The 18,482-nt window shown below is 46.3% G+C and overlaps 2 protein-coding genes and 1 long non-coding RNA gene across 4 annotated transcripts in view; all 3 read left to right on the top strand.

Moving 5' to 3' along the window:
• LOC124018745 (nuclear pore complex protein Nup107-like) overlaps nucleotides 1-18,482 on the top strand; it is a 230,538-nt gene that overhangs the window by 14,447 nt on the left and 197,609 nt on the right. The window contains exons 13-14 of the mRNA XM_046334097.1: nucleotides 908-1,023; nucleotides 1,944-2,133. Of these exons, the coding sequence (XP_046190053.1) occupies nucleotides 908-1,023; nucleotides 1,944-2,133 (306 nt within the window). The remainder of the gene's footprint in view (nucleotides 1-907; nucleotides 1,024-1,943; nucleotides 2,134-18,482) is intronic.
• LOC124018758 lies at nucleotides 39-901 on the top strand. 2 transcript variants are annotated; one of them, XR_006835674.1, is made up of 3 exons: nucleotides 39-490; nucleotides 565-724; nucleotides 758-901. It is a non-coding gene; the product is annotated as an uncharacterized LOC124018758 (long non-coding RNA). The 2 variants fall into 2 exon arrangements; XR_006835673.1 differs by having other exon boundaries at nucleotides 524-724.
• LOC124018756 (solute carrier family 35 member E3-like) lies at nucleotides 10,698-17,974 on the top strand. Its single transcript, XM_046334109.1, is given in 7 exon segments — nucleotides 10,698-11,849; nucleotides 13,090-13,105; nucleotides 14,350-14,444; nucleotides 15,175-15,292; nucleotides 15,295-15,332; nucleotides 16,923-17,005; nucleotides 17,279-17,974. Coding segments are annotated over 7 exon segments (939 nt in total). The 5' UTR covers nucleotides 10,698-11,447; the 3' UTR covers nucleotides 17,466-17,974.

The raw sequence follows: 18,482 nt of genomic DNA, 5'->3' as shown, positions 1-18,482 counted from the left end.
CTTTGTGGTTCTGGTCACCAGGTACATGAAGTAGAGTGACTTTGTGGTTCTGGTCACCAGGTACATGAGGTAGTCAGTCACTCTCCAGGGTGACTTTGTGGTTCTGGTCACCAGGTACATGAGGTAGTCAGTCACTATCCAGAGTGACTGTGGTTCTGGTCACCAGGTACATGAGGTAGTCAGTCACTATCCAGAGTGACTTTGTGGTTCTGGTCACCAGGTACATGAGGTAGTCAGTCACTCTCCAGAGTGACTTTGTGGTTCTGGTCACCAGGTACATGAGGTAGTCAGTCACTCTCCAGAGTGACTTTGTGGTTCTGGTCACCAGGTACATGAGGTAGTCAGTCACTCTCCAGAGTGACTTTGTGGTTCTGGTCACCAGGTACATGAGGTAGTCAGTCACTCTCCAGAGTGACTTTGTGGTTCTGGTCACCAGGTACATGAGGTAGTCAGTCACTATCCAGAGTGACTTTGTGGTTCTGGTCACCAGGTACATGAGTGACTTTGTGGTTCTGGTCACTAGTCAGTCACTCTCCAGAGTGACTTTGTGGTTCTGGTCACCAGGTACATGAGGTAGTCAGTCACTCTCCAGAGTGACTTTGTGGTTCTGGTCACCAGGTACATGAGGTAGTCAGTCACTCTCCAGAGTGACTGTGGTTCTGGTCACCAGGTACATGAGGTAGTCAGTCACTCTCCAGAGTGACTTTGTGGTTCTGGTCACCAGGTACATGAGGTAGTCTGTGTTTCTGGTCACCAGGTACATGAGGTAGTCAGTCACTCTCCAGAGTGACTGTGTTTCTGGTCACCAGGTACATGAGGTAGTCAGTCACTCTCCAGAGTGACTGTGGTTCTGGTCACCAGGTATGTTACTGCTGTGTGAAAGAGTATAAAACAGTGTTGTGTTCAGGTCTGTTGGAGGAGTTCAGTAACTGGTTGACCAGGAGTCCTGCTCTGCCCTCTCACCTGCTGCGCTTCATGACACACCTGGTGTTGTTCTACCGTAGTCTGGGCATGCAGCTCAAGGTACAGTAGTACACACACACACACACACACACCTGTTGTTCTACCTCAGTCTGGGCATGCAGCTCAAGGTACAGTAGTACACACACACACACACACACACACACACACACACACACACACACACACACACACACACACACACACACACACACACACTGTTGTTCTACCGCAGCCTGGGCATGCAGCTCAAGGTACAGTAGTACACACACACACACACACCTGTTGTTCTACTGTAGTCTGGGCATGCAGCTCAAGGTACAGTAGTACACACACACACACACACTGTTGTTCTACCGTAGTCTGGGCATGCAGCTCAAGGTACAGTAGTACACACACACACACACACCTGTTGTTCTACCGTAGTCTGGGCATGCAGCTCAAGTTGTCACACCTATATAAACATCAACCTGTTCTACCTGGGCATGTAGGTACAGTAGTAAACACACAGAGAGAGAGAAACACACTCCTGTTGTCATACACCTATATAAACATCAACCTGTTCTACCTGGGCATGTAGGTACAGTAGTAAACACCCACACAGACCTGTTGTAGGTACAGTAGTAAACACACAGAGTGAGAGAGAAACACACTCCTGTTGTCATACACCTATATAAACATCAACCTGTTCTACCTGGGCATGTAGGTACAGTAGTAAACACACTCCTGTTGTCATACACCTATATAAACATCAACCTGTTCTACCTGGGCATGTAGGTACAGTAGTAAACACACAGAGCGAGAGAGAAACACACTCCTGTTGTCATACACCTATATAAACATCAACCTGTTCTACCTGGGCATGTAGGTACAGTAGTAAACACACTCCTGTTGTCATACACCTATATAAACATCAACCATTCCTCACACAATCCACATATCCCTCCACTCATGTCCCCCCTCTAATCCGGCCACCCAATCAGGAGGAGGTCACAGTGGATGTCCTGAAGGCCTACATCTCTCTGTTGATGAGGGAGAAGCACGTTGATCTGATAGCCTTCTACGTCAGTCACCTGCCGCCAGACCTGGCCACCGCCCAGTACGCTCTCTTCCTGGAGGAGGTCACCGAGGCTGAGCAGAGACAACGCTGTCTGGAGCTGGCCAGGGAGGCAGGTCAGTGTCTCACACCGAGGCTGCTGGGATGGGATGGGGGGGGGGTTCAAACTCATTTTCCCCGCCGGGCCACATTTGGTCTTCACTGAGGTCCGGAGGTCCGCACTTAAAATGTGTTAGATTTCCTCGACATTTAAAAATAATTCCAGAAGTGATGGATAGAGGACTATTCTCCCTGATTGGCTAACTTTTGATTTGAAGACTTATCTAGCTGGTCAGAGAGAAGCGACTATAAATGACTGTTATCAAGAGACTATAGATGACTGTTATCATGCTGGACAGAGAGAAGAGACTATAGATGACTTATCTAGAGACTATAAATGACTTATCTAGCTGGTCAGAGTGAAAAAACCCAACGTCTGTTTATTAAAGCTGCAATATGTCACCTTTTCAACCAACCAAATTCACAGAAAATGAGTTATAGATCCGTAATTCTCATTGAAAACAAGCCTAAGAAGATGTGTAGATATGTTCTATGCGCTATTTTCTATGCTTCCCGTTCTTAAGTTTTGAGGTTTTTTTTTGTCTTTATAGCTGTTGTACACCAGTTTCAAACAGCTGAAAATACATTATTTGTTGGTTATTGATCATATATTTCAGAGGTTTAGACGGTACAATGATTCTCTACAGTGTACTTGCTTATTTTGTCATATAAACTGAAATTAGGCGAACAATTTGAATTTTAGAAACCAGGAAATGGTGGAGCATATTGCACATGTTACAGGTACAGGTGTCTATTACAGGTACAGGTGTCTAACTGTCCTGTTGTGGTCAGGATGTGACAGCAGTCTATTACAGGTACAGGTGTCTGTTACAGGTACAGGTGTCTGTTACAGGTACAGGTGTCTGTTACAGGTACAGGTGTTACAGGTACAGGTGTCTGTTACAGGTACAGGTGTCTAACTGTCCTGTTGTGGTCAGGATGTGACAGCAGTCTATTACAGGTACAGGTGTCTAACTGTCCTGTTGTGGTCAGGATGTGACAGCAGTCTATTACAGGTACAGGTGTCTAACTGTCCTGTTGTGGTCAGGATGTGACAGCAGTCTATTACAGGTACAGGTGTCTAACTGTCCTGTTGTGGTCAGGATGTGACAGCAGTCTATTACAGGTACAGGTGTCTATTGACAGGTCTAGGTACAGGTGTCTAACTGTCCTGTTGTGGTCAGGATGTGACAGCAGTCTGTTACAGGTACAGGTGTCTAACTGTCCTGTTGTGGTCAGGATGTGACAGCAGTCTGTTACAGGTACAGGTGTCTAACTGTCCTGTTGTGGTCAGGATGTGACAGCAGTCTGTTACAGGTACAGGTGTCTAACTGTCCTGTTGTGGTCAGGATGTGACAGCAGTCTGTTACAGGTACAGGTGTCTAACTGTCCTGTTGTGGTCAGGATGTGACAGCAGTCTGTTACAGGTACAGGTGTCTAACTGTCCTGTTGTGGTCAGGATGTGACAGCAGTCTGGACAGGTACAGTGTCTAACTGTCCTGTTGTGGTCAGGATGTGACAGCAGTCTGTTACAGGTACAGGTGTCTAACTGTCCTGTTGTGGTCAGGATGTGACAGCAGTCTGTTACAGTACAGGTGTCTAACTGTTACAGGTACAGGTATCAGGATGTGACAGCAGTCTGGTACAGGTGTCTAACTGTCCTGTTGTGGTCAGGATGTGACAGCAGTCTGTTACAGGTACAGGTGTCTAACTGTCCTGTTGTGGTCAGGATGTGACAGCAGTCTGTTACAGGTACAGGTGTCTAACTGTCCTGTTGTGGTCAGGATGTGACAGCAGTCTGTTACAGGTACAGGTGTCTAACTGTCCTGTTGTGGTCAGGATGTGACAGCAGTCTGTTACAGGTACAGGTGTCTAACTGTCCTGTTGTGGTCAGGATGTGACAGCAGTCTGTTACAGGTACAGGTGTCTAACTGTCCTGTTGTGGTCAGGATGTGACAGCAGTCTGGTACAGGTGTCTAACTGTCCTGTTGTGGTCAGGATGTGACAGCAGTCTGTTACAGGTACAGGTGTCTAACTGTCCTGTTGTGGTCAGGATGTGACAGCAGTCTGTTACAGGTACAGGTGTCTAACTGTCCTGTTGTGGTCAGGATGTGACAGCAGTCTGTTACAGGTGGTGGAGAACTGTCCTGTTGTGGTCAGGATGTGACAGCACTACAGGTACAGGTGTCTAAAATGAGCTGACAGCAGTCTGTTACAGGTACAGGTGTCTAACTGTCCTGTTGTGGTCAGTTCGCTGTCTGGTCATGACCTCACCCCTGCACTGTTGTGGCTACTGTCCTGTTGTGGTTTTGAGTATGTCTTTAACACACACACACACACTGACACACACACACACACACATTTCACACAGCACAATGATCTATTACAGGTACAGGTGTCTAACTGTCCTGTTGTGGTCAGGATGTGACACAGTCTATTACAGGTACAGGTGTCTGAACTGTCCTGTTGAAACCAGGATGTGACAGCAGTCTGTTACAGGTACAGGTGTCTAACTGTCCTGTTGTGGTCAGGATGTGACAGCAGTCTGTTACAGGTACAGGTGTCTAACTGTCCTGTTGTGGTCAGGATGTGACAGCAGTCTGTTACAGGTACAGGTGTCTAACTGTCCTGTTGTGGTCAGGATGTGACAGCAGTCTATTACAGGTACAGGTGTCTAACTGTCCTGTTGTGGTCAGGATGTGACAGCAGTCTATTACAGGTACAGGTGTCTAACTGTCCTGTTGTGGTCAGGATGTGACAGCAGTCTAACAGGTACAGGTGTGTCCTGTTGTTGATTGGCAGGTGTTTGAGGTACAGGTGTCTAACTGTCCTGTTGTGGTCAGGATGTGAGGCCCTCAAACAGAGTGTCAACTGTCCATCATGGTCAGGAAGTTCCAGGTCTGTTACAGGTACAGGTTCTAACTGTCAAATTGTGGTCAATGTGACCTGTGTGTTGTTCCAATGACCTCACAGGTGTCATACTACTAACACATCAACCATGTTATTGATCCTATTATTCTCAGGATACTACAACACATCAACCATGTTATTGTCCTGTTGTGGTCATTTGACAGCAGTCATTTACAGGTCAGGTGTCTAACTGTCCTGTTGTCAGATGTGACACAGTACTACTACAGGTCAACCATGTTATTGATCCTATTATTCTCCTGTCCTGTTGTGGTAGGACAGCATCAACCAGGTGTTAACTGATCCTGTTGTTCTCTCATGTGACAGCACATCAGGTACAGGTGTTAACTGATCCTGTTGTGGTCCTCATACTGACTAACACATCAACATGTTATTGATCCTATTGTCCTCATACTACAACACATCAACCATGTTATTGATCCTGTTGTGGTCATATGTACAACACATTACAACAATGTTATTGATCCTATTCTGGTCAGGATGTGACACAGTCTACAGGTACAGGTGTCTACCTGTTGTGGTCTGTGACAGCAGTCTATTACAGGTACCATGTTATTGATCCTATTGTTCTCCTCATACTACTAACACATCAACCATGTTATTGATCCTATTGTTCTCCTCATACTACTAACACATCAACCATGTTATTGATCCATTGTTCTCCTGTTGTGGTCATACTACTAACACATCAACCATGTTATTGATCCTGTTGTTCTCCTCATACTACTAACACATCAACAATGTTATTGATCCTATTCTCCTCATACTACAACACATCAACCATGTTATTGATCCTATTGTTCTCCTCATACTACTAACACATCAACCACTGTTATTGATCCTATTGGACTCCTCATACTACTAACACATCAACCATGTTATTGATCCTATTGTTCTCCTCATACTACTAACACATCAACCATGTTATTGATCCTATTGTTCTCCTCATACTACTAACACATCAACCATGTTATTGATCCTATTCTCCTCATACTACTAACACATCAACCATGTTATTGATCCTATTCTCCTCATACTACTAACACATCAACAATGTTATTGATCCTATTCTCCTCATACTACTAACACATCAACCATGTTATTGATCCTATTGTTCTCCTCATACTACTAACACATCAACCATGTTATTGATCCTATTGTTCTCCTCATACTACTAACACATCAACCATGTTATTGATCCTATTGTTCTCCTCATACTACTAACACATCAACCATGTTATTGATCCTATTGTTCTCCTCATACTACTAACACATCAACCATGTTATTGATCCTATTGTTCTCCTCATACTACTAACACATCAACCATGTTATTGATCCATTGTTCTCTCTCTCCTCTCTGTCATCTCCTCCAGCCTGTAAGAAACACCATGCAGCGAAGGTGGTGTTTGGTAAGGTCCCCGAGGACTCCATGAGGGAGATCTACCGTCAGTGGGAGGAGCTAGGCCTGGACACGCCCCTTCCCGCGGAGGATGAGAACGCCATCAGGGAACACCTGTGCGTCCGCGCTTACCTGGTGAGGCGGAGGACAAGCTCTCGCAGCGTGTGATTGGACTGTTTATTGTGTTTCTAGAGGAGTCTCCTGGACTGTTTATTGAATGTTTCTAGAGAAGTCTCCTGTAGTTGTTATAAGTGGTGTGTGTGTGTGTGTGTGTGTGTGTGTGTGTGTGTGTGTGTGTGTGTGTGTGTGTGTGTGTGTGTGTGTGTGTCTTCCCTCCCCCTCCACAGGAAGCTCATGAGGCGTTTAATGAGTGGTTCCATCACATGAACTCCCCCCCTCAGAAGCCCAGTCTGCCGGCTCAGGCCAAGTTCACCGAGAAGGTGGCCTACGAGATGAAGGAGAACGAGTACCAGGTACCCAACCCACCTATATAGTACTCTATAGGGTTACCCAATACTCCCTATTCCCTATATGGTGCACTATAGGGTTACCCAATACACCCTATTCCCTATATAGTGCACTATAGGGTTACTCAATACACCCTATTCCCTATATAGTGCACTTTAGGGACATGGTTGCGCACTCTATAGGAGGCCCAGGTCAAATTGAGTTTACTATGTAGGGGATCGGGTACCAGGTATACAGTACACTCTGATCCTAGATCAGTCTCTGTGTTATGGGTGAACTGGTGAGGAGTTTAATTTTGTTTTAGTGTAGCTGTTCCTGGATCAGATAAAGAACGCTAATGCCAACAATAGTATTATTTAGCGTAATGATAGTAATAGCGTAAAAAATGAAAGATGTGTAAAGTGTGACCTTATTCTCCTGTAGCTGGAACATGACAGCTGGACCGGCCGTCTGGAGGCTCTGACTGAAGACGTGAAGGAGAGGATCTACAACGTCCTGCTGTTTGTGGACGGGGGCTGGATGGTCGACGCCAGAGAGGTCTGTCTATTAATGGAGGGGCTCAGCGCTAGGTTAGCATGTCAGAGAGGTCTGTCTATTAATGGAGGGGCTCAGCGCTAGGTTAGCATGTCAGAGAGGTCTGTCTATTAATGGAGGGGCTCAGCGCCAGGTTAGCATGTCAGAGAGGTCTGTCTATTAATGGAGGGGCTCAGCGCTAGGTTAGCATGTCAGAGAGGTCTGTCTATTAATGGAGGGGCTCAGCATGTCAGAGAGGTCTGTCTATTAATGGAGGGGCTCAGCGCTAGGTTAGCATGTCAGAGAGGTCTGTCTATTAATGGAGGGGCTCAGCGCTAGGTTAGCATGTCAGAGAGGTCTGTCTATTAATGGAGGGGCTCAGCGCTAGGTTAGCATGTCAGAGGTCTGTCTATTAATGGAGGGGCTCAGCGCTAGGTTAGCATGTCAGAGGTCTGTCTATTAATGGAGGGGCTCAGCGCCAGGTTAGCATGTCAGAGAGGTCTGTCTATTAATGGAGGGGCTCAGCGCTAGGTTAGCATGTCAGAGAGGTCTGTCTATTAATGGAGGGGCTCAGCGCTAGGTTAGCATGTCAGAGAGGTCTGTCTATTAATGGAGGGGCTCAGCGCCAGGTTAGCATGTCAGAGGTCTCTCTATTAATGGAGGGGCTCAGCGCTAGGTTAGCATGTCAGAGAGGTCTGTCTATTAATGGAGGGGCTCAGCACTAGGTTAGCATGTCAAAGAGGTCTGTCTATTAATGGAGGGGCTCAGCGCCAGGTTAGCATGTCAGAGGTCTCTCTATTAATGGAGGGGCTCAGCGCTAGGTTAGCATGTCAGAGAGGTCTGTCTATTAATGGAGGGGCTCAGCGCTAGGTTAGCATGTCAGAGAGGTCTGTCTATTAATGGAGGGGCTCAGCGCTAGGTTAGCATGTCAGAGGTCTGTCTATTAATGGAGGGGCTCAGCACTAGGTTAGCATGTCAGAGGTCTGTCTATTAATGGAGGGCTCAGCGCTAGGTTAGCATGTCAGCGAGGTCTGTCTGTATATCTGTCTATTAATGGTGGTAATTGCCAGTTGGTGGTATGAGGGGCTCAGCGCTAGGTTAGCATGTCAGAGAGGTCTGTCTATTAATGGAGGGGCTCAGCGCTAGGTTAGCATGTCAGAGAGGTCTGTCTATTAATGGAGGGGCTCAGCGCTAGGTTAGCATGTCAGAGAGGTCTGTCTATTAATGGAGGGGCTCAGCACTAGGTTAGCATGTCAGAGGTCTGTCTATTAATGGAGGGCTCAGCGCTAGGTTAGCATGTCAGAGAGGTCTGTCTATTAATGGAGGGGCTCAGCGCTAGGTTAGCATGTCAAAGAGGTCTGTCTATTAATGGAGGGGCTCAGCGCCAGGTTAGCATGTCAGAGGTCTCTCTATTAATGGAGGGGCTCAGCGCTAGGTTAGCATGTCAGAGAGGTCTGTCTATTAATGGAGGGGCTCAGCGCTAGGTTAGCATGTCAGAGAGGTCTGTCTATTAATGGAGGGGCTCAGCGCTAGGTTAGCATGTCAGAGAGGTCTGTCTATTAATGGAGGGGCTCAGCACTAGGTTAGCATGTCAGAGGTCTGTCTATTAATGGAGGGCTCAGCGCTAGGTTAGCATGTCAGAGAGGTCTGTCTATATCTGTCTAAATGGTGGTATGAGGGGGTCAGGGGCTCAGCTAGGTTAGCATGTCAGAGAGGTCTGTCTATTAATGGAGGGGCTCAGCACTAGGTTAGCATGTCAGAGGTCTGTCTATTAATGGAGGGCTCAGTGCTGGGTTAGCATAGTTTAGAAATTATATTTAAAGCCCTTCATGTCAGAGAGGTCTGTCTATTAATGGAGGGGCTCAGCGCTAGGTTAGCATGTCAGAGAGGTCTGTCTATTAATGGTGGTATGAGGGGCTCAGCGCTAGGTTAGCATGTCAGAGGTCTGTCTATTAATGGAGGGCTCAGCGCTAGGTTAGCATGTCAGAGGTCTGTCTATTAATGGAGGGGCTCAGCGCTAGGTTAGCATGTCGGCCTGTATTACAGCTCTCTGTCTCCAGTACTACTGTGTTCTTTCTAGGTACAGGTTACATCTACCACTGTCGTTTTATTCCAGGACACGGAGGAGGACCCAGAGAGAGGCCACCAGATGGTGCTGCTTACATCGTCTCTGTCTGCCCATGATGTCCTTCCTGTTGCAGACAGTACTGCAGAGAACACAACGTCACCAGGAGAGTCTCAGACTGGCTGATATCATCGCCTCAGACCAACACCGCCTTACGAGGTCTGTACTATAGTTTAGAAATTATATTTCCATGGTCTGACCTGGGGTCTGACCTGGGCTCTGACCTGGGCTCTGGCCTGGGCTCTGGTCTGGGCTCTGGTCTGGGCTCTGGTCTGGGCTCTGGTCTGGGCTCTGGTCTGGGCTCTGGTCTGGGCTCTGGTCTGGGCTCTGGTCTGGGCTCTGGTCTGGGCTCTGGTCTGGGGTCTGACCTGGGCTCTGGTCTTCTGGGCTCTGGTCTGGGGTCTGGTTGGGCTCTGGTCTGGGCTCTGGTCTGGGCTCTGGTCTGGGTTCTGGTCTGGTCTGGTCTGGTCTGGGGTCTGACCTGGCCTGAGGGATCCTCTTCTGTCTTCTTTCCTTCGGCTGCTACGATCTGGATACTTGACTTCAATCAAATGTATTTATAAAGCCCTTCATACATCAGCTGATGTCACAAAGTGCTGTACTGAAACCCCCCAGCCTAAAAACCCCAAACAGCAAGAATACAGGTGTAGAAAGCACTTCAATCATTGTAGCTCAACACAATCTTACAGTATCTCTCCCTGTCACTGTGTTGCTTTCTTCTCTTTCCCTCGTCTACTTTCCCATCCTCCTCTTCTTTTTGCTAACTATGTTCTCTGTCTCTCCCTCTCTTTCAGGTGTTCTCAAGGAGGAGCTGAGGAAGTTCCTTCAGAAGATGAATCATGTCTTTCTTATTGGATAAGGGTCTAGACAGGATGCATATCCAACCATAAATACACCTGGACATTTTTCTTTGTGTTTTTTTTTTTTTTTTTTGCCAAATTTAAGAACAGTGAATGATTTTCTGTATTGAATCATGTCTTATGCACAGACAGGATGCATATACAGTATCTGAATCATGTCTGAAATGTTGTTTGAATGTCTTTGGGCCATGCACAGACAGGATGCATATACAGTATCTGAATCATGTCTTTGGGCCATGCACAGATGCAGGATGCATGTCTTTGGGCCATACAGACAGGATATCTGAATCATGTCTTTGGGCCATGCACAGACAGGATGCATATACAGTATCTGAATCATGTCTTTGGGCCATGCACAGACAGGATGCATATACAGTATCTGAATCATGTCTTTGGGCCATGCACAGACAGGATGCATATACAGTATCTGAATCATGTCTTTGGGCCATGCACAGACAGGATGCATATACAGTATCTGAATCATGTCTTTGGGCCATGCACAGACAGGATGCATATACAGTATCTGAATCTAGAAGAGTATTAAGGAAGGTTTGAGACAACACCTTGTCTAGGTCGAGAGGTGATGGTTTTAGGTTATCGCCTTCGCGACTTAACAAAGTGTCCATGTGTGGGCGCTGTAGGCCACTGTGACGTGGTGGGTTCTCTTCGCAGAACACGGAAGTAAAGGTCGCATTATGACGTCACTGCTTCCGTTAAGTTTTGCAACCAGGCTCTTTTTTTTCCCCTGTATGATCCACATGCGATGGTATGAAAGTTGTACAACGCTAACTGTACATGCAGGACTGAAATACTCTAGAATGTAATGTCACTGTATAGGCCCTGTACATTTTTACGAAAGGGGATGTATGCCCGATCAGTCGGTAGTGTCGAAGCCTGGAGAGACCCCCGCAACTTTTCCTGATGTGTGGCAGAGGGTAGACATTTTTTTTTGGTTTACATTAGTTACCTAGCTTCATACTATACAGTACTACTGAAACCTTGTATGTAGATTTTACAGGACAGTTCTCAAGACGACCATGGCTAACCGACTGTCAGACCTTTTCTCGAACAGCCGTCTCGTCATTGGATTATTGGCCAATTTGCTATCATCCATATGCATCGTTTTCATCAACAAATGGATCTATGTTCACTATGGCTTTCCAAACATGACTCTAACTCTGATTCATTTCGTTGTGACATGGCTTGGACTATGGGTATGCCAGAAGATGGACATATTTGCGCCAAAGAGTCTCCAACCCACCAAAATTATCTGGCTCGCTCTAAGTTTCTGTGGCTTCGTGGCTTTCACCAATCTGTCTTTACAAAACAACACCATCGGTACTTACCAGCTGGCCAAAGCGATGACAACTCCTGTGATCATTGTCATACAGACAATGTACTACAAGAAGACATTCTCCACCAAGATCAAGTTGACTTTGGTAGGTATCTAGAATTCCATGCAGAATGGCAGATTGGCATTTATTGAGAATTCACTTTTTGTTATATAAAATACTTTTCTAATTGTACAAACATAACGGAAGTTGAATTATACACAACCAAGCACACACGTTTTAAGAAAAATAAACTTTTACAAACAGGTCTTATATACATTAAATGATGCATATCATGTATGCTTCAATTGTAGTAGTGAGTTTTAGGGCATGCTTTAAAAAAAACTCATCTTAATGATTGCAAAATAAAAAAGAAAGCTCTCTTTCAAAAAATAAGGTATAGTAGCTTTCAAAAATCTGCATTTGTGTATAAAGAATTTCAATAATACAATACAATTATTGACCCGGAAATTGAATTCATTATCATCTTGGAATAAACCAAATTTGACATCATTGTATGTGAAATTGGCAATATTAATATTATATAACTAGCATGCTAGCAGATATCCATAGACTTCTAGTCATTACACCTACTAGCATGCTAGCAGATATCCATAGACTTCTTTTACACCTACTAGTCATTACATCTACTAGCATGCTAGCAGATATCCATAGACTTCTAGTCATTACACCTACTAGCATGCTAGCAGATATCCATAGACTTCTAGTCATTACATCTACTAGCATGCTAGCAGATATCCATAGACTTCTAGTCATTACACCTACTAGCATGCTAGCAGATATCCATAGACTTCTAGTCATTACATCTACTAGCATGCTAGCAGATATCCATAGACTTCTAGTCATTACACCTACTAGCATGCTAGCAGATATCCATAGACTTCTAGTCATTACATCTACTAGCATGCTAGCAGATATCCATAGACTTCTAGTCATTATGTTAGCAACTTCCTTCAAACTGCACGCATTAGACATAACTATGGTGTCCACTAGTTCATCTGACTCTGGGGAAGTAGATAAAGGGCATCATTGACTAAATCCTGAAGTACCCCTTTCAAACCAGGGCTCCCGAATGGCACAGCGGTCTTAAGGTACTGCGTCTCAGTGCAAGAGGCATCACTACAGTCCCTGGTTCAAATCCAGAATCCTGTGTTCCTGTGTGTCTGTATCACATCCGGCCTTGATTGAGAGTCCCATAGGGTGGCGCACAATTGGCCCAGCGTCGTCCAGGTTTGGCCGGGGTAGGCCGTCATTGTAATTAAGAATGTATTTTTATGGTTACAGTAACACTATTTACCTGCTGTGTTCCTGTGTGTCTGTCTACTAGGTGCCCATAACGTTAGGTGATGTGTGTCTGTCTACTAGGTGCCCATAACGTTAGGTGATGTGTGTCTGTCTACTAGGTACCCATAACGTTAGGTGATGTGTGTTCCTGTGTGTCTGTCTACTAGGTGCCCATAACGTTAGGTGATGTGTGTCTGTCTACTAGGTACCCATAACGTTAGGTGATGTGTGTCTGTCTACTAGGTACCCATAACGTTAGGTGATGTGTGTCTGTCTACTAGGTACCCATAACGTTAGGTGATGTGTGTCTGTCTACTAGGTACCCATAACGTTAGGTGATGTGTGTCTGTCTACTAGGTGCCCATAACGTTAGGTGATGTGTGTCTGTCTACTAGGTGCCCATAACGTTAGGTGATGTGTGTCTGTCTACTAGGTACCCATAACGTTAGGTGATGTGTGTCTGTCTACTAGGTGCCCATAACGTTAGGTGATGTGTGTCTGTCTACTAGGTGCCCATAACGTTAGGTGATGTGTGTCTGTCTACTAGGTACCCATAACGTTAGGTGATGTGTGTTCCTGTGTGTCTGTCTACTAGGTGCCCATAACGTTAGGTGATGTGTGTCTGTCTACTAGGTGCCCATAACGTTAGGTGATGTGTGTCTGTCTACTCATAACGTTAGGTGATGTGTGTCTGTCTACTAGGTGCCCATAACGTTAGGTGATGTGTGTCTGTCTACTAGGTGCCCATAACGTTAGGTGATGTGTGTCTGTCTACTAGGTACCCATAACGTTAGGTGATGTGTGTTCCTGTGTGTCTGTCTACTAGGTGCCCATAACGTTAGGTGATGTGTGTCTGTCTACTAGGTGCCCATAACGTTAGGTGATGTGTGTCTGTCTACTAGGTACCCATAACGTTAGGTGATGTGTGTCTGTCTACTAGGTACCCATAACGTTAGGTGATGTGTGTTCCTGTGTGTCTGTCTACTAGGTGCCCATAACGTTAGGTGATGTGTGTCTGTCTACTAGGTACCCATAACGTTAGGTGATGTGTGTTCCTGTGTGTCTGTCTACTAGGTGCCCATAACGTTAGGTGATGTGTGTCTGTCTACTAGGTGCCCATAACGTTAGGTGATGTGTCTGTCTACTAGGTACCCATAACGTTAGGTGATGTATGTCTGTCTACTAGGTACCCATAACGTTAGGTGATGTGTGTTCCTGTGTGTCTGTCTACTAGGTACCCATAACGTTAGGTGATGTGTGTCTGTCTACTAGGTGTTAGGTGATGTGTGTCCCATAACGTTAGGTGTGATCCTCAACTCCTACTATGATGTGAGATTCAACCTCCTGGGGATGGTCTTTGCCACACTAGGGGTGTTCGTCACCTCCCTCTATCAGGTGGTAAGTAGTGATGCTTTGAAGTGCACTTGGACCTGGTGAACACTACAGTCTATGGTTGAACCGGCTGTCTTCCAAATGGCACCCTATTCCCTATGAGTCCTGGTCAAAAGTAGTGCACTTGAAAGGGAATAGGGTGCTAGTTGGGATGCGGGCAGACTAGAACACGTTAGTGGACTTTCTTGTCTTATTTAAACCTTCTATTATCAAGGTGTATTGTACTATTATCACAGGCCTCATAATTCATTGATGATACATCTCCCCCCTCTCCCCCCCCACCCCCCCTCCTCCCCCACCCCCCCACATCCCTCCCTCCCACACCCCCCCACATCCCTCCCTCACTCCTCCCCCCACATCCCTCCCTCTCTCCTCCCCCCACATCCCTCCCTCTCTCCTCCCCCCCACATCCCTCCCTCCCCCCCCACCCACATCCCTCCCTCTCCCCCCATCCCTCCCTCTCCCCCCCACCTCCCTCTCCCCCCCCCCTCCCTCTCTCCCCCCCCCCTCCCTCCCCCACCCCCCCTCTCCCCCCCACGTCCCCCCCCCCCACGTCCCTCTCCCCCCACCCACATCCCTCCCTCTCTCCCCCCACCTCCCTCTCCCCCACCACCTCCCTCTCTCTCCCCCCACCTCCCTCTCTCCCACCCACCCACATCCCTCCCTCTCTCCACCCACATCCCTCCCTCTCTCTCCCCCACCTCCCTCTCTCTCTCCCCCCCCACTCCCCTCTCAGTGGGTAGGTGTGAAACAGCATGAGCTCCAGGTTAACTCCATGCAGCTACTCTACTACCAGGCCCCCATGTCCTCTGCCTTCCTCCTCTCCCTCGTGCCCTTCTTCGAACCTCTCTCTGGGGAGGGGGCATCTTCGGACCCTGGTCCTTCCCAGCACTGGTAAGACACAGAGAGGGGGGGGAGAGAGAGAGACAGAGAGAGAGAGACAGAGAACAGAGAGGGGGGGGAGAGACAGAGAGAGAGAGACAGAGAGAGAGACAGAGAGAGAGAGACAGAGAGGGAGAGAGACAGAGAGAGAGAGAGAGACAGAGAGAGAAACTTCTGTATGTGTAATGTTTACTGTTCATTTTTGTTGTTTTTCACCTTATATATTCACTTTGTATGTTGTCTACCTCACTTGCTTTGGCAATGTTAACACATGTTTCCCATGCCAATAAAGCCCTTGAATTGAATTGAATTGAAATTGAGAGACACAGAGACAGAGAGAGAGAGATTAAGTTTGTCTTCAGAATGAGTGAGAGACTACATCCTGTGATGGATTTACTCAGATGAGATGAGTCACTGAGGACACACAAGCACTAGTCCTCTACGAACATGTCAAAGCATGTTCAGCTGTGTGTGGCCTGTCGTCTGCCCAGCAACCAAACCTGCCACTCGGTCAACACCGTTGTTTTGACCCCGAAGGTCGACAAGCCTCCACTTCCATCCCCTGGAGATAGCTAACATGCTACTGTTACCTTCAGACCATGGTGATGCTAACATGCTACTGTTACCTTCAGGCCATGGTGATGCTAACATGCTACTGTTACCTTCAGGCCATGGTGATGCTAACATGCTACTGTTACCTTCAGGCCATGGTGATGCTAACATGCTACTGTTACCTTCAGGCCATGGTGATGCTAACATGCTACTGTTACCTTCAGACCATGGTGATGCTAACATGCTACTGTTACCTTCAGGCCATGGTGATGCTAACATGCTACTGTTACCTTCAGGCCATGGTGATGCTAACATGCTACTGTGCTGTTGTTACCTTCAGGCCATGGTGATGCTAACATGCTACTATGCTGCTGTTACCTTCAGGCCATGGTGATGCTAACATGCTACTGTGCTGTTGTTACCTTCATGCCACGGTGATGCTAACATGCTACTGTGCTGTTGTTACCTTCAGGCCATGGTGATGCTAACATGCTACTGTTACCTTCAGGCCATGGTGATGCTAACATGCTACTGTTACCTTCAGGCCATGGTGATGCTAACATTCTACTGTGCTGTTGTTACCTTCAGGCCATGGTGATGCTAACATGCTACTGTGCTGTTGTTACCTTCAGGCCATGGTGATGCTAACATGCTACTGTGCTGTTGTTACCTTCAGGCCATGGTGATGCTAACATGCTACTGTTACCTTCAGGCCATGGTGATGCTAACATTCTACTGTTACCTTCAGGCCATGGTGATGCTAACATGCTACTGTGCTGTTGTTACCTTCAGGCCATGGTGATGCTAACATGCTACTGTGCTACTGTTACCTTCAGGCCATAGTGATGCTAACATGCTACTGTGCTGTTGTTACCTTCAGGCCAGGGTGATGCTAAGATGCTACTGTGCTGTTGTTACCTTCAGGCCATGGTGATGCTAACATGCTACTGTGCTACTGTTACCTTCAGGCCATGGTGATGCTAACATGCTTCTGTGCTGTTGTTACCTTCAGACCAGGGTGATGCTAACATGTTGTATCTCTCCCTTCAGGCCATGGTGATGCTATCTGGCCTCATAGCCTTCCTAGTCAACCTGTCAATCTACTGGATCATAGGGAACACCTCTGCTGTCACGTATCCTTTTGTTCTGGCTGGAGGTCAAGGGTCAACCAATAGGACTGTCTCAAAATGTCAATTAATCTGTCTGTCGATTCCTCACATCGTCTCTCCGACTCAAAACTCATTGGAGAATAAGGTCAGAGTGGAGGGACCTTTGACCTTCTCCTCCAATATTGTTGATAAGGAGGCAGAGATATGATATGACAACTAGTATAACTCTGGGGTCAATATTACAGGTTCACTGTGTGCTCCTTTTTTTTATTTGCCCTTAACGGTGAACTCCTACAGCTACAACATGTTTGGCCACTTCAAGTTCTGCATCACCCTGTTGGGGGGCTATGTTCTCTTCCAGGACCCCCTGTCTCTAAACCAGGGCCTGGGCATCCTCTGTACCCTCACTGGCATCCTCTCCTACACCCACTTCAAGCTGGCAGAGCAGGAGGAGGGCAAAAGCAAGCTGGTCCAAAGGCCATGATAGGCCCACCGGAGTGCCAATCCATAGAGGCTGCTACCCTCATTGGTTGCTCGACAACTCACTGGTTCCCTAGGACTGTTTGGGGGAAGGGCCAGGTTGGAATCATAGAACTAGAGGTTGGAATCATAGAACTAGAGGTTGGAATCATAGAACTAGAGGTTGGAATCATGGAACTAGAATTCTATAGTTGGAATGTGATTGTTGAGTGAAAGGGGAACTGGCCAAACAGTGAGATAAAGGGAGATAGTTCTGGCAGGGAACACTAATACACTGTTAAAGAAGTGGAATGTATACTGTATTGGAAGATGTGGGAGCTCAGCAAGCCTAGTATTAACATAGTTTTTGCATTACTCAAGATGCTGTCTTATATTCCAGTATTTTTGCCGGTACGATTAAAGAGAGGACAACTTGCTCTAAACAATGTCCAAATGATGAAGATACTTTTGCATTATTGAATGATTCTTATTTTTTTTCATACTGTGATCTTCAATAAATTGTATTTTATTGATCGTTTTTGTCTCATTTAGGAAGCTTTGGGAAGTTACCTGAACCTGCCACAGAACATTGAGAGGCCCATTGACAGCTGTATGAATGGAGGTTAGGTAGGGCTACCACTCATTGTGGTCATAGAGAAAAGAAAGGACTCTGTTTTCATAGTGCTGCTCACAACCTATTTATGTCAAAGTTTGCTGAAGTGAATAATGCACATCTCAAATACTTTCTAATTACAGATTGTTTCATGGAAAAAGTACTAAATCACATTCTTTGTTGAACATTCTGATTGCTGCTGGGACAATCCTGAGAAACGAGTACAGTACATACAGATGTGTTATTTTTTTATTTTTTTATTTCACCTTTAATATAACCAGGGAGGCTAGTTGAGAACACCTTTATTTAACCAGGGAGGCTAGTTGAGAACACCTTTATTTAACCAGGTAGGCTAGTTGAGAACAAGGTCTCATTTACAACTGCGACCTGGCCAAGATAAAGCAAAGCAATTCGACCCAATACAACAAC

This window comes from Oncorhynchus gorbuscha, unplaced genomic scaffold (genome assembly GCF_021184085.1).
Source record: "Oncorhynchus gorbuscha isolate QuinsamMale2020 ecotype Even-year unplaced genomic scaffold, OgorEven_v1.0 Un_scaffold_576, whole genome shotgun sequence".
In the NCBI taxonomy this organism is placed as follows: Eukaryota; Metazoa; Chordata; class Actinopteri; order Salmoniformes; family Salmonidae; genus Oncorhynchus; species Oncorhynchus gorbuscha.
This window is presented reverse-complemented; position numbering and strand designations above follow the sequence as displayed.